Raw genomic sequence first — 17,104 nt, 5'->3', positions numbered from 1 at the left:
AGAAACTAAAGAAAGAACAACAACACAAAAAAAACCAAAGTTAGTAGAGGGATAGAACAGGTCAGAGCAGAAATAAATGAAATAGAAATGAATAAAACAGTAACAAAAACCAATATAACTAAAAATTGGTTCTTGGAGAAGATACATAAATAATTAAACCCTTATCCAGAATCATCAAGAAAAAAACAGAGAGGACTCAAATCAATAAAATTAGAAATGAAAAAGGAGAAATTATAATTGATACCATAGAAATACAAAGGACAGTAAGAGACTGCTAGAAGCAACTATATGTCAACAAATAGATAACCTGGAAGAAAACGACAACTTTCCAAGACTGAACCAGGAGGAATTAGAAAATATAAACAGACCAATCACAAGCAACCAGATGGAAATTGTAACGAAAAATCTTCCAAGACCAAATGTCTTCACAGGCAAATTTTATCAAATATTTAGAAGGCATTTAATGCCTATCCTCAGACTTCCCCCAAAAAAATGCAGAAGGAGGAACACTCTCAAACTTGTTCTATGAGGCTACCATCATCACCCTGATATCAAAACCAGAAAAAGATATCACAAAAAAGAATATACACCAATATCACTGATAAAAATAGACTCAAAAATCCTCCACAAAATATTAGCAAATTGAATCCAATAATATGCAAAAAGGCTCATGCACCATGGTCAAGTGAGATTTATCCCAAGGATGCAAGGATTCTTCTATCCATGCAAATCGACTTGTGTGATACACTACATTAACAAAACGAAGAACGTAAACAGTACGATCATCTCAGTAGATGCAGAAGAAGTTTCTGACAAAATTCAATACCCATTTGTGATAAAAAAAAACTCTCCAGAAAGTGGGCACAGAGGGAATCTACCTTAACATTATAAAGGCCATGTATGACAAACCCACAGCAAACATCATTCTCAGTGGCAAAAAGCTGGAAACATTTCCCCTAATCAGGACCAAGACAAAGGTGCCCACTCTCACCACTACTATTCAACGTAGCTTGGAAGTCCTAGTGATGTAATCAGAGAAGAAAAAGACAAAAAAGTGGAATCCAGGTTGGAAAAAGAACACAGAGAAGAAAAACAGAAAGAAAAGGAATCCGGGTTATCATTGTTTTCAGATGACATGATACTATACTGTAGAAAATCCTAAAGATGCCACCAGAAAAATACTAATCAATGAACTTGATAAAGTTTCAGGATACAATATTAATGCAGAGAACTCTCTTGCATTCCTATACACTAACAACAAAAGATTAGAAAGAGAAATTAAGGAAACAATCCCATTTACAACAAAAAGAATAAAATACCTAGGAATAAACCTACCTAAGGAGATAAAAGACGTGTACTCAGAAAACCATAAAACACTGATGAAAGAAGTCAAAGATGACACAAACAGTTGGAGAGATATACCATGTTCTGGGATGAGAAGAATCAATAACATAAAAGTGAATATGCTACCCAAAGCAATCTACAGATTCAATGCAATCCCTATCAAATTAACAATGGCATTTGTCACACAATTAAAACAAAAAATTTTATAATTTGTATGGAAATACAAAACACCCTCAATAGTCAAAGTAATCTTGAAAAAGAGAGCTGGAAGAATCAGACTCCCTGACTATATTACAAAGCTACAGTAATCAAGATAGTATAATATTGGCACAAAAACAGAAATATAGATCAAAAGAACAGGATAGAAAGCCCAGAGATAAACCCATATAGTCACCAAATCTATGGTAAAGGAGGCAAGAACATACAGTAGAGAAAAGACAGTCACTTCAATAAGTGGTGCTGGGAGAACTGGACAGCTATTGACATGTGTTAAAGAATGAAATGAGAACACTAAATAAATTAGTGAAAAATTAGTGAACACAAAAATAAACCCAAAATGAATTAAAGACCTACTGCAAGACTGGACACTTATTCTTAGAGGAAAACGTAGGAGAAACACTTTTTTTCCGACAGAAATCACAGCAAGATCTTTTTGGACACATCTCCTAGAGTAATGAAAATAAAAACAAAAATAAACAAATGGAATTTAATTAAACTTAAAAAACTTTTTCATAGCAAAGGAAACCATAAACAAGACAAAAAGACAACCCTTAGAATGAGAAAAAATATTTGCAAACAAAGCAAGACAAAAGATTAATCTCCAAATTATATAAGCAGCCCACAGAGCTCAATATCAAAGAAAAAAACCCAACAGAAAATGGGCAGAAGACCTAAATAGACATTTCTTCAAGGAAGACACACAGATGGCCAAAAGGCACATGAAAATATATGCAACATCACTAATTATTAGAGAAATGTGAATCAAAATTACAACGAAGTATCACCTCACTCTGATGATAGTGGCCATCATCAAAAATCTACAAGCAGTAAATTCTGGAGAGGGTGTGGGGAGATGGAAACCCTCTTGCACTGCTGCTGGGAATGTAAATTGATAACAGCCACTATGGCGAACCATGTGGAGGTTCCTTGAAAAAGTAAACATAGAACTACCTTATGACCCAGCAATCCCAATGCTGGGCGTATGTCCTGAGAAAACCATAATTCAAAAAGACACAGGTACCTCAATGTTAATTGCAGCACTATTTACAATGGCCAGGACATGGAAACAACCCAAGCGTCCATCAACTGATGACTAGATAAAGAAGATGTGGTACATATATACAATGGAATATTATTCACCATAAAAGGGAACAAAATTGATCCATGTGGATGGACCTATAATCTGTCCTACAGAGTGAAGTAAGTCAGAAAGAAAATAAACGAATATGGTATATTAATGCATGTATGTGGAATCTAGCAAAACGGTACAGATGAACCTAGTTTCAGGGCAGGAACAGAGACACAGACATAGAGAACGCGCATATGGCACAGCGGGAAAAGAAGAGTGGAGTGATTAGATTAGGTTTGACAGATATACACCACCATGTGTAAAACAGATAGCTAGTGGGAACCTATAGTAAAGCACAGGGTACTCAGCTCAGCGCTCTGGGATAACCTAGACGGGTGGGATGGTAGGAAGAGATCTAAAAAGGAGATGATATATGTATACATATAACTGATTCACATTTTGTACAGCAGAAACTAACACATGCGTTAGTTGCTCGGTCATATCCACCTCTTTGCAACCCCGTGGATATTAGCCTACCAGGCTCCTTTGTCCATGGAATTCTCCAGGCAAGAATACTGGAGTGGGTTGCCATTTCCTTCTCCAGGGGATCTTTCCCACCCAGGGATCAAACCGGGGTCTCCTGCATTGCAGGTAGATTCTTTACCGTCTAAGCCACCAGGGAAGCAATAGGAAAGCAATTATATTCCAGTAAAAAAAAATTAACATATAAGCACATAGGCCTAATCATTTTGGAGGTCTTCATTTTCCTGTGAAGGCTCCCATGTACATGTAAAAATAAGATTGGTATACTTTTCTCCTATTAATCTGTGCCATGTCAACTTAATTCTCAGGCCCAATCAGAGACCCTAAGAGGGTAAAGGTAGTTTTGCCTTCCCTACAGTAACATATTCTTGTCTAGAAAGACTCAGAATTTTTTTTATATCTATTCTCCTAAAATAAAGTTAAAAGCTAATTCAACATGATTTTAAAATATGCCTAACTTTAAAGTTCATGTATAAAGATAAGCAAGTATTGCTACGAAAATTCTAGAAAAGAAAAGTAATTAGATAGAACTACTGATATGACTATTAAAACATATTATAAAACATCAATAATTAGATGACTGTGTAATGTGTATATAAATATATAGACAAAACAATGATTTAATAGAAAGTCTAGAAATAGAATTTCATATACTATCCAAAAACAATCTCAAATCAGTAAGTTGAAGATGGACTTTTTAATAAATAATGCTGAGATAACAGGAAAGTCATATGGAAAAATATAGACTGGGATATGCACCTCATACTGTATAGTATATATTGACTCCAAATGGATCAAAGCTTTTAACATTAAAAAATATGAAAACATAAAAGTGTAGAAGAAAGCTAGGCAAATAGTTCAAAAACTTGTATTTGGGAAGGCCTTTTAAATTAAGACTTAAAATTCAGAAGCCATTTTAAAAGGAATAAATTTGATAATATACACCAAAGTCAAAAGCTTCCCAGGTGGCTCAGTGGGTAAAGAATTTGCCTGCAATGCAGGAGACACAAGAGATGCAGGTTCGATCCCTGGGTTGGGAAGATCCCCTGGAACATGAGATCCAGTCAGTATTCTTGCCTGGAGAATCCCATGGACAGAAGAACCTGGCGGGCTACAGTCTATAGGGTCAAAAAGAGTCAGACACGACTGAAGCAACTTAGCACACATGCATGCACCAAAGCCAAGTCAAAAGAAGAACTTTGAAGGCAGTTGCAGCTCACATCAGAAACAAGGTGTGAACCCTAATAGACACAAATCCATGTGAATATGTATATCCATATACCTTAAAAATTAACAATAAAATGACCAACTAGTTAATAGTAAAAATAGGCAAAGGATATGCCAAATAATTCAAAAATATTGAATAAATACAAACATCTTTTATTAAAACATGCTGAATTTTACTCAGAATAGGAGAAATATACATTTAAACTATAGTAAGATTTCATTTTTACCTCTTAAATTGGAAAATTTTCAAATTTTTTACAAGCGTTGAAGGTTTGACAGTAAACTTAGTTGGAAAGTTTATGGTGAGATAGACATTTGTATACTCTGCAAAACCATGTAACTCCTACAGAGAGCAATTTGGAAATAGTTTTCAATTTTTCAAATATATGTACTCTTTGACCCAGGATTCCTACCGTGGAAATTTACCCTACAGATATAATTTATATATACAAGGTAATGCATTAGAGCATAGTTCAGACAGAAAAAGATTGGAAAATTCATGGATCCATCAAAGAGATTATCAGCCCACAACACATCACAATAAAATCCTGTGCAGGCATAAAAGGGAATTAATGAGAAACTTCTCTATGCACAAACATAGAGACACCTTCTATTTATATTGATAAATAAAATATAAAGCAAGATTTAAGAGATTTAAGATTATTTTTCCTATTGGAAATTTGTCAAATAAGAATACATACTAATTTCTTAACTTGTATTTGTAAAAGTAAACACTAGAAAAATACATGAGAAACCAATATAAGTGGATTCCTGTTTAAAGATGGAAAGGAATGTGGTGATGCCAGAATGAAAGTGCGAATTCTCAGTGGATACCTTTTATATCATGTTTAGTTTTGAAATATATATTATATTATACATTAGCTATTTTAAAATTTTAATTTAAAAGAAAAGTATCTCTAGATTGCCTCACACTCACCCTTCTGAACAGCTGAATTCTATTTCTGATCCAAAAGAGTAATCTGTCTTAACAAACACTTGCCCGTTAAGTAATTCTCCTGGGTTTCCACACCGTTTTTCTGGGAGAAAAATTAAAATGATGATTAGTGATTCCATGTACTCAAGGACATGGCATTAGAAAAGAGAGCTGATGGATCACTGTGGTAATGAAGTCTATGGTCCAGAATTTAACATACTGACCAGGGAGCTAAGCTCCATTCTGCATCTCCAGAGTGTACTTGGAACTTAAGCCACTCAAAATACAAGTCCTTGGTCACAAAAGATACAAAAAAAGTATAGATTGCAAGTGTATACCCATACTACTAGAAAAACATCACAGAATTTATTCTCAATTAAGAGCAAATAACAGCATCTTCTTCCAAACACAGTATATATTTGGGATGAGGTTTCTTTGAAAACTGTATTGTCATTTTCTAGACACATAATTTTCATAATTTTATACAGTGAATCTAGTTTTCAGTGTATTAAAATGAATTTTCAGTTCACTTCTGGAAAAAGGTACTTAATGAATAGATTGTAAATGATAGATTTATTTTTCAGTGCAACTAGATGGCTCCTAATTTTTTTGTTTTATTCATTTGTTTGTTTTTTCAAAAAGTGGCACACGTGTGTACATTGAAATCAGTAACTGACAAATTGGATTGTTCCTTAGTGATTGGAGATACTCATTTGTATTTATAAAGTTTAGTTCCTGAGGTAACTTTGAGAAGAAGGACAAAGCACAAATAAGAGAAATGAATGTTCACACTTACTGACACAAAACTCATTGTATTTCCAATCGCCTGTTGCCTCACAGGTAAGAGAGTAACTTTTTGAACTTATCCTATAGCCAGGACGACAGCCGTATTTCAGAATAGTTCCAGTTTCAAACGTTGTCTCATTCAAATCATTTATTGGATAAGCAAAGTCTAAATAGGGTGGAGTGCCACAACTGCCTGAATACCAAAACGACAAAACACTCAAGTTAGAGCTTGAGACACAGCATCCTAAAGTTTCAGTAGCATTCCTTTAGGACAGGAACCATTCTTTTCTCCTCTAATCAAGAAAAATAACAACTCCTATTATCTCCCTGTTCAGTGGATCCAGGGAGTAATTAGAAGTACATGTTTGTTGACTAACGACAATGATAAAGATTAAAGACATACGTTTTTCATTTCTTTTCTCCTATAAATGGTTTATCTTAAAAGGGCGGCAGACAAGATTTCATCGGCCTATCAGATTGCCCCTATCTGATGGCTCATATGCATCCACACAAGTCCAGAAGTCCGACAGTTTTCTTCAACAGAAGTATGTCATTTCATTAATAATAACACAAACTCACCATTTCATTAATAGCGACATTACATAACATTGGTTGTTTCAGAGAACAAAACTCGGTGGCTAGGAGGAGAAGGATGACTATAACATTTCTAATTTGTCCTTTTTGCATCCTTTGGATTTTGCGTGGTCTAAAGCTTCCTTCATGGAGCCCTTGAATTGAATGAGCTCGCTTCATGAGCCCTTCATGGAGCCCTTGAAGCGTAACAATCTTAATCCTGCTTTGCTTTCAAGAACAAAATATAGGGCTGATTTACCTTTTAGGAGCCACACTAGAAGTATATACTTTTCCTGTCCATTCTGGATAAACCCACAGACAGTGAAGATTGTTTAGTCAGGCTAATACATAATACAGATTTGTTTCAAGTCATGGTTGGGGACACATTGTTTTGGAAATCCCTGAAGAAGAAATTCTAGGAGGAAATGTCTACAAAACTGACTATGTATAAAGCAAATGACCCCTACGTTCCAAATTATTCCAAATCCCCTTAAGTTCCAAATTTCTCATAAATTCCAAACTTCCTCAAATAAACCTTTTGTTGCTAAAGCTGAACTTCTGCTAAAAGCTTAATCAGCTCTTTGTTAGTCTTGAAAGTGAAGGAGCAAATGATCTTGAAACTTTTCTGACAATTTGAACTTCTTTCCCTATTACTCACCAAGAACAGTAGCCAACAGAGTAGCAACCAAGGTCACTTGGAACAGAATTGGATCAGAGATACTCCACGGCCTAGAGAAGGGCCAGGATGCCATTGTCCCCTTGCTACGAAGGATCATAGTTGGAACTCTCTGATGCTTCATTGACACTTTTCTGCTGAAAGAACTCAATTTAAAAACAATCATTGAATTCCTACTTGTCATAAAGCACTAGGATCATACTATGGGATCCATGTCTTGAAGAAATTACAGCCTAGAGTTGGAAAAAAAGACGGGTGCACAAATGTTGCAACACAAAACAGTAGGTGTTAGCCTCTGAAGAAGCACTCTGCTCATGAAAGAGATTCATTCCAAGTGGAGAGATGGCGGGTAGCTTAATCTGAGTTAGGTATTCTGCAAAAGTTAGAAAATGTAGGCAGGGCACATTGGGGAACAGTACATAGCACTACAGTTTAGCTGGAAAGTAAGGTGTTGCAGACGGTTGTTGAGCAGGAGGCAGCTCACAGGTGTATCTGAATGGGACATAAGAGCCAAGGTTAGAAATTTATGGACGCTAGAGAATGAGATGGCTGGATGGCATCACCGACTCTGTGGACATGAGTTTGAGTGAACTCCGGGAGTTGGTGATGGACAGGGAGGCCTGGCGTGCTGTGATTCATGGGGTCGCAAAGAGTTGGACACGACTGAGCGACTGAACTGAACTGGACTGACTGAATCTTTAGAGAGTAAAGAGCCATTATTTTTCAGTTTTGTTTTGATTTGGTTTTGTTTTTGGTGTGTTTGTTTTTAATATGTCCTTAGACTGATACATTATTGTACCTTAATATCACTGCTGCTGCTGCTGCTGCTGCTGCTGTGTCACTTCAGTCGTGTCCGACTCTTGTGTGACCCCATAGACGGAAGCCCACCAGGTTCCCCGTCCCTGGGATTCTCCAGGCAAGAACACTGGAGTGGGTTGCCATTTCCTTCTCCAATGTGTGAAAGTGAAAGTGAAGTCACTCAGTCGTGTCCGACCCCTAGCGACCCCACGGACTGCAGCCCACCAGGCTCCTCCTCCATCCATGTGGATATATTAAATATACATGACAGAATGAAATGAACAGAGGAGAAACAGGGAGACTGATCAAGAAGACTGTTGCAGTTGGCCAGGTGAACCACAGAGATGATCAGACCAAGGAAATGGCAAAGGAGTTGGAGCAAATGAAACAAATTTAAAACAAAACAAAAAGCAGGGAAATTATAGAGAAAAAAGAGTTGGATCATCACGTATAACATTGGCAGTTCCTCATGACAACTATCAACTGAAACAATAAACCAAGCAATTTGCAGTTTTGGGGGGAAAAGATGGTTTTATCTATAGACATATGTAGGGCTTTCCAGGTGGCTCAGCTGTAAACAATCCACGTGCCAAGCAGGAAACACCATTCCATCTCTGGGTCAGGAAGATCGCCTGGAGAAGGAAATGGTAACCCACTCCAGTGTTCTTGCCTGGAGAATCCCATGGGCAGACAAGCCTGCCAGGCTATAGTCCATGGCGTCACAAAGAGCTGGACATGACTTAGCAACTAAATAATAACAACATAGATAAATGTAGATAGATAGATATATATATATAGGTATATAAATAAAAGTATATGTGAAAAATGTACTTTCATTATTAATAAGACTATTTAAAGACTTATTTAAAGCTAAATCGTGAAGAACATTTTCTCTTCACCACACTCCCATTGAGGGGGAAAAAAAAACAGCGTATCTTAAATTTACATTAAAATTAGTCTTTGTCTTCAAAGGAACACACGAAGTTAAGCCCCAGTGAAATACTGAATTTCATCTTTTATTCTGATACTTCTGTTAGATCCACACAATTCTACTCTCCCCATGTGTCCATAATTCATATTAATTGCATATCCATTTAGATAAAGGGGGTCCCGTCCCCTCATTATTTCCCTCAAAGATGTTTCTGTCCCACATTTAGGGGGAAAAAGTTCATAGTGGCCCTTCACACGATATTGAGGACTCCAGCTTCTTCACTGAGCAAAGACTCATCTAATCTTACCTTTGCAAAACTCAGTTCTAACACTCAGGCCTACACCTGCTGTCAGTAACCCACCTGCTGTGGGTAACCCCACCCCCATCCCATGAGCTCTGGACTTGGCCACTAGGAAAATTCTACAAAAAAAAATACCTGTTGAAGAATTTATCAAATATCTTTAGTTATTTAAAATATGCTTGCAGAATTTGTACTGGAAAAATTGAAAAGAGTCAGGACCAGAGTTCTGAGCCCCTTTTTTTCTTGTTTTCCCTTCTCTGTTTTCTTAATACCTCCCTCCTGACCTCTAGTCTCTACTCCTAGCAATCTGATAAGCCTGGAGACAGTTGTGGGTACAGCAGGGTCCACGTGATGAAAACCAATCTGCTAAATCATCTGCAAAATTTGCAAAATATCACAAATTTCTCCCACCCAGTTAAAACTGTTATAGACTATAAAAACCATAGGAATCCATTTCTTTCATTTTTGATGTCAGTAAATGTGTCATGTTTATTGAATTTCAGTGATATTAAAGAGATTTAAATATATCAATGTGTTGGCAAAATAGAGTTTGACTGTAATCAAGAGGATAACATTACAGAGTAAAATTTTTCCTACATGAATTGCTGCAGTTGTTACAATATTCACAAGAAAAATGTGTACATAGAACATAATCAGAAAAATATTTGTGAGTATATTTATAAAGATACAGCCATAGATTGAAACCTTAGTTTCAGGAAATTGAACAACAATACTTAAAATGTTATTTCAAAGATAATATTCATTCAGTTCAGTTCAGTTCAGTCGCTCAGTCGTGTCCAACTCTTTGCGAACTCATGAACCACAGCACGCCAGGCCTCCCTGTCCATCACCAACTCCCGGAGTTCACTCAAACTCATGTCCATAGAGTCGGTGATGCCATCCAACCATCTCATTCTCTGTCGTCCCCGTCTCCTCCTACCCCCAATCCCTCCCAGCATCAGACTCTTTTCCAGTGAGTCAACTCGTCGCATGAGGTGGCCAAAGTATTGGAGTTTCAGCTTTAGCATCAGTCCTTCCAATGAACACCCAAGATTGATCTCCTTTAGAATGGACTGGTTGGATCTCCTTGCAGTCCAAGGGACTATTATTTATGTTCAAAAAGAATATTTATAACCATTGAATACATTCAAAATGAATACTTCTTAGAATGATATTAACTAAACAGATAACATGATTAGTTCAGCAAATTGATTTCAGTGAACTGATCCTTCAGGAATGGGCATTCATCAAACTGGTTTCTGATGACTAACTTTTTGGTCATAAACCAGCTGATCTGGACAACCCAGATCCCTGACATTTCTAACCATGTTCTTACCTTCTACCCCTTCCCATATCATCTCCCTTCTCACAATTTCCTCTTTAGTTCCTACTCATTCCAGCAGTCCCTTCTCCAGGGTCCCCTCCTATCCTCCAGACCAGCCTCCAGCTTCCAGTTACAACTTTATAATTCTGATTCTGATTTGGTTTAACTGACAGCTAAGATCTGTCTTCCCCATTGGACCACAAGTTCCTTGAAGTCAGAAGTTGGGTTGTTTAGCCATCTTTGCCCTCCAAGATACCTAGCCCTGTGCCTCACTCAAAGTGCTTAAGAAATGTTTGTTGAATTTACATTCAAAAGTACCTAGTGCTAAAATGCTAAAAATATGTTTTCAAGAAAAATCATACCATTTCAAGTCTACTCTTACACTGCTTGCTTTGTCAAGGTCAGATTTTAGCTGATTTTAAAACAAAGCACATCTGCTATCTTAATGAGAACAGATCCTAGCGATTTTACTCTAGGCTGTTTCCCATCCTTAACCCAAAGTTATCATACCATCAACCATAAAACACAGGATGGTAGTGAAGGAAAGAATAAACAAACACCACAGTCTATGACAGGAGCCAAAAGGCAGCCACACGCACGTACAGACCCCACGCTGTGGTGAGATTAACGTCATGGCCACAGACACAGCGCTGGGGACTGTGACACAGCAGGGAAGCTTGTGGCCAGACCCTGGGGTATGAACGCTGAAGTCAGACCTAGGCCACGTGGATTCAGTTCTGGTTCCCCTACAAGGGAACTGTGTGCCCATGGGCAAGAGACTCAGCTCTCTAAGCTCTCAATGTAAATATTTATAAACTGAAAGTAACTATACATGTCTCCCAAAATTGCTGAGAGGGTTTGGTTTGGTGCATGGCCAGCACACAGTAAATATCCAGGAGAAATGTTAAGGAAGAGGATAACAGCATTGGTGTTGGAATGTGATTCTAGCAGAACCAGAACTCCTAGAGTCAAAACATCATCACGATAATGACATAAAATCATAATGGCTACAATTCCAGATTAGCTAAGCCCTAATAAAGAGGAAAACACTCTGGACTTGGGTCAGAAGTGTTGGTCAGATTTTCACTGTGCCCCACGTATAGTGAGGCCAGTGCCTGCTACATGTGAAGTCGCTTCAGTCCTGCCCGACTCTGCAACGCTGTGGACCATAGCCCACCAGGCTTCTCTGTCCATGGGATTCTCCAGGCAAGAATACTGGAGTGGGTTGGCATTTCCTTCTCCAGGGGATCTTCCCCACCCAGGGATCGAACTTTTGTCTCTTATATTTCCTGCATTGGTTGGTGGGTTCTTTATCACTAAAGCCACCTGGGAAGTGAGACCCAGGACCACACCCAGAGCTATAATCAATGGTATCCCCAGGGGTCCCTCCTGGACTTCTGCTTCCCTCATCTTAACTGTCTTCTTGGAAGAAACTCATTCACTCTACGACCATCACCTATGAATCACTCACAGACCTCTGGACCCAATTGTCTATTATGGTACAAAAACTTACATGTGCCATAAATTCAATTATTAATAAAAAAAAAAATCTTACTCTGCACTATTACTTACCACATGTCAATTTTGAGCCTTTCAGGCCTGCCTCCTTTACTCTTGTTGCTAACTAGAAAATTCCTGTGCCGAGCCTTATGACTGGATTTTTATAAAAGTCTTTGAAAGAAATCTCTGCAAAATAAGGAGGAATTATTTTATCTTCCCTTGAAATTACAGAATAGCAGATACCTACATCATAAATTGACCTGCAAATGTTATATCTAACAAACGGATTGTTTCCAACACTTGAACACAACTTTCAACCTTTGAAAAGTCTATAATTCTAACTGGTTATCCTAGAAAATTATTTTTGGTCTTAGATAGTATTTAAATTAATTATTCTGGTTTTGAATATTATAAATACTTGTGAACTTCTTAGCAAGTCCAAAAGTAAATTGTTAAACTTTCTTCACTTGCAATCCTGAACATAAATTAAAACTGTTGACTGTTGGATTTCTTTTCTTTAAATTTCAGCTCTATTGAGGTGATTAAACTGTTAGATACTTACAGTGTACATCATGGTGATTTGACAAAGGTATACCTTATGAAAGGATTTCTCCCTGCCCCCCTTCTAATTAATTAACATATCCCTTATATCATATATTTGACTTTTCCCCACAGTGTAATTAAAAAATAATTAACATACATCATTGCCAAGTTTAAGGTATACAGCATGACGGTTTGGTTTACACAAATTGTGAAATAATTTCCATAATAGGTCTAGGCAACATTCATCTTCTCATATAGATAAAATAAATAGAAAACAAAGAAAAACAGATAAAATTTTCCCTAATGGTTAGAACTCATGATGAATCCTCAACAACTTTCCAGTTGCTAGTCATGGCCATCGTGCTGTGCATCACACGCCTAGCACTTATTTATCTCATAAATAGAAGTTTGCACCTTTTAATCACATTCTTCCAACTCCTCCCCCCAACCCAACTCATGTTCTCCACCTCTGGTAACCACAAGTCTAATCTCTTTTCCTATAAATTTGTTTTAGAGGGGTTTGGTTTTTTGTTTTGTTTTGTTTTGTTTTAGATTCGACATAGAAGTATACTTTTTCTTTTTGGAAATGACATTTATGTTCTACTGTCTTGGCAAATTTCAATTGTACATTATAGTATTACCACCCCATTTTACATTAAATCCTTAAATCTTCATCTTATAGCTGAAAATTCATATCCCTTTAACAACCTCTCCTTGTTTTTATCATCCCCCAGTCCCTGGCAACCACTTCTTAGATTTCTTACTTAAGAAAAAAAAAATGCTTTTTAAATTTGTTGTAATGAATCTCAAGGTTCAGCTCAGTATATCCAACTGATTTATTTGTTTCTCCCAGATATCTTGAATCTAACATATCCAAAACTAAACATATCATCTTCCTTCCAACACTGCTTGATCTTTGCTTTCTGTCTCAACTAGGGTAATAGTCACCACTCAGCCTTCCAGACTAGAAACCTGGGAAACCTAGTTTCCTCTCTCATCACCTTTCCATATGCAGTCACCAACTCTTGTCACGTTGGCTGCAGAAACACTAAGAATCTGTCATTCTCCCTTCTACCCATTTCCGTGGTCAAGGTTTACGTTCTCAGAGTTTCCTTCACTCCACCCTATGTGACTGCTAAGTTGCTTCAGTCGTGTCTGACTCTTTGGGACGCTATGGACTGTAGCCCTCCAGGCTCCTCTGTCCATGGGATTTCCCCAGGCAAGAATACTGGAGTGAGTTGCCATGCTGTCCTCCAGGGGATCTTCCTGACCCAGGGATCAAACCGAAGTCTCTAAGGTCTCCTGAATTGGTAGGCAGATTCTTTACCACTAGCGCCACCTGGGAAGCCCTATACCACCCACCCTATACCACAGCAAAAGCCTCCAAACAACTGCAAGCCAGCTTTCACATTGATGCTGTTATATTCCTAAGAAGCAATTTAGAAATTGCTAAACTGTTAGCAATTTAAAAACACCCACGGTCCCCAGTTCTCTAGGTTCCCATAAGTCTCCCAACTCTCCCTCTACTTCTGCTCGCTTAAAACACTGTGCTTCAACCACACACATGTGCTTATCTTTCCCAAAATGTATCCTAGAACTTTCTAAACACCTGCAAGCATTTTCATATGATATCTCTAGTGTATGAACGTTCTTAACTCCCAGCCTCCCCATGATGCACTTATCCAGATCAAATGCCACCTTATTGGTGAAGAATTACCCAACCCCTACACCCAAGAAATATCTATCTTTGCTATGCTTCCCTAATTACGTCTGACATCTTAATTGTAATACCACATTGTATTATAGCTATCTATTCGCTTTTGCCCCTTGTGATAGATTGTAGGACCCTTGAAGGCAAAGAGGGTGTTTATCCAACCTTCCAGTTTCTAGCCTAATATTAACTGGCATAATAATAGTTATCCAATAAATGTGAAACAAATGAAATGCAAATTAGTTTTGTCCTCAGAGTGAGAATGACTAAACACCTGCTGAGGACCAGATGAAATAACCTGTGGGGAAATGCCTTGTAAATTTTGAAGAGACGACTCAGTGATTCATCTCCCCTTGCTGGTCCCCAGGGTGTGCCAGGTGGAGCATTTCCAGTTCATCACCATGACTCACTGAGGTCCCTCAGCAGAGCCTGCACAGGACTCAGCAAACAAAGAGTGTGGAGATCGAGGCTCGGACTTACAGCTGAGGAGACCTGATTTGAGTCCCAGCAATGCCAGTCAATTTCTGTGATCTTGAAGAAGCTATATCAGCTCCCCCGTCTCAGTTTCCCATCCTTAAAAAGTTGACATTAAACTTAGATTATCCTTCTATTCCCTACAAACCCTAGAATTATGGAATTGCCCACTGAAAAGCTAAGACTTCCTTAGCAAATGCCCTGATATTTCACTACCACCTTTTAAATTCCTACAGAAATGAAACCAACTCAAGAACGATAGTCACCATGGAAGGTCTCTTGTGAAAAATACCATTGGCATTTGCAAGGCAGTACAATTTGAGACGGAGAAGGCAATGGCAAGCCACTCCAGTACTCTTGCCTGGAAAATCCCATGGATGGAGGAGCCTGGTGGGCTGCAGTCCATGGGGTCGCTAGGGGTCAGACATGACTGAGCGACTTCACTCTCACTTTTCACTTTCACACATTGGAGAAGGAAATGGCAACCCACTCCAGTGTTCTTGCCTGGAGAATCCCAGGGACGGGGGAGCCTGGTGGGCTTCCATCTATGGGGTCACACAGAGTCGGACACGACTGAAGTGACTTAGCAGAAGCAGCAACAATTTGAGAGGCTCTGGGAAAATCCTCAGCCTCCAAATTTCCCCTCTCATTAGAGATTACTTTTTTAAGTTAACTAATGTATTTATTAATTATTAATTTATTTATTAAAAATTAAAATTTATTTATTTAAAATTCCCTTTTTAAAAATTCAGATACCTCTGGAAAAAATAGCTTTTCTGCAGTCTCAAGTGAGTGTCTCCTGGCTCACACCTGAACTCTCAATCACATTCCTTGCAGACTCCAGAAAGAGCTTGCTTCCACAATTTTCTCTTTCCTAGAATTTCTTTAAATTTCATCAGCTCCTTCCTTCTGTGCCATATTATAATGTATCTCTAAACCTAATATAAACCTTCTTTGATGTTTCTGTCCCTTCTGGGCACTCTACTTTGTATTCTCCTTTACTACTACATTTAGGGACAGAACAAGAGTCAGCAAACAGAAGGGTGGTTGAAGAATTAAAACTCAAACCAGAGGAGTACTATGTCTTTCCCAGTGAAAAGAGAAGGGAATTTCAAGAAGGAAAGCTAATCAACAACCAGATTCAAAAACTGAAGGAGAGAAAAGAAATCGGGACAATTCAGACCTCTAGCTTCACAAACTGGACACTGATCAATATCCTCCTTCTGAGTAAATCTAAAGGTCTTTGCTGTCAGTGGTGGAGAAGATAAGGGCTTCATAAAATCTTTAAAGGAAATTGCACCAGTTATCAGAATGTAGACTTTGGAAACCGGTCTCCCGTGTCTCTTTTTGGGACATCTGGCTTACCTCCTGTCTTAACTTCCCCATGTGTAGAGATAGTAAAGGATTTATAAACCAACACTCTCAACTTTTAGGTGCAATAATAACTTCTTACTTCTTTCACGCTTCAGTTTATTAGTATGAATTATTATTCCCCCACTTATAATAGAAAATCGAGGCTCAGCAGGGATTACAAGTACTTTTCAAGTCACATTGTCTCCTAATGCAGTATCCCTAAAAAGATTTCTGTTGAAAACACTCCAAGTTTTGTCTCTGTTTTATCCTTATAATCATGTTCTCTTTAAAGGGCCAAACCACCAGCCTTTCCCCCAAGGTACCCCAAATAATCCACTGACCTGCAAACAGCCGAGGAAGAAGACTCTATCATTGTTCCTTGGGTAGTTTCTTAAGGAGGAAGACTGCTTTGATCTGAAATAGCATTAGTTCCTTTCCAGATAAGAGTTTACAAGAACACCCTGAAGTTGGCCCCACCAAAAAGTCCCTCACTTCCAGCCATGTGGTTGGCTGTTCAGGGACGACCAGATAGAAATGGATGGGCAGACAATCTCTAGTGACCCAGTGAATGATTAACAGCATAAATAACGCAGTAGTGTTTATCTAATCTCCTTCTTCTTCACCAGCCCTTTCTTAATAATATGTTGCAATTGTTTATTTTCTTCTCTGCCAACCATTTCCCCTAAGTAGAAGGGTAATATAAACTTGATGCCAGAATTCTTTTTTTTTTTTCCATAAACAAAAGAGAGTTATACAATATGCAAACCAGCTATCCTGGAAACTTTGGATAGTGCAGGG

At 38.0% G+C, this 17,104-nt stretch overlaps 1 protein-coding gene across 6 annotated transcripts in view; it reads right to left on the bottom strand.

The window, feature by feature from the left end:
- The window catches only part of C4BPA (complement component 4 binding protein alpha), a 43,775-nt gene extending 26,904 nt beyond the window's left edge, over positions 1-16,871 (bottom strand). Inside the window, exons 1-5 of one of the 6 annotated variants that reach the window (XM_055419957.2) lie at positions 16,648-16,871; positions 12,298-12,411; positions 7,354-7,517; positions 6,133-6,315; positions 5,340-5,439 (exon numbers count right to left, since the gene is read on the bottom strand). In XM_055419957.2, coding sequence (XP_055275932.2) covers positions 5,340-5,439; positions 6,133-6,315; positions 7,354-7,517; positions 12,298-12,302 — 452 coding nt within the window. In that variant the 5' untranslated portion in view covers positions 12,303-12,411; positions 16,648-16,871. The remainder of the gene's footprint in view (positions 1-5,339; positions 5,440-6,132; positions 6,316-7,353; positions 7,518-12,297; positions 12,412-16,647) is intronic. The other 5 variants (XM_055419958.2, XM_055419959.2, XM_055419954.2 and 2 more) reach the window with 5 other exon arrangements.
- Positions 16,872-17,104: the final 233 nt, after the last annotated feature.

This window comes from Moschus berezovskii, chromosome 17 (genome assembly GCF_049115385.1).
Source record: "Moschus berezovskii isolate FMDL1 chromosome 17, NW_MosBer_1.0, whole genome shotgun sequence".
Lineage (NCBI taxonomy): Eukaryota > Metazoa > Chordata > Mammalia > Artiodactyla > Moschidae > Moschus > Moschus berezovskii.
Note: the sequence above shows the minus strand (reverse complement) of the source record. Positions and strands in the feature narration are given on the sequence as shown.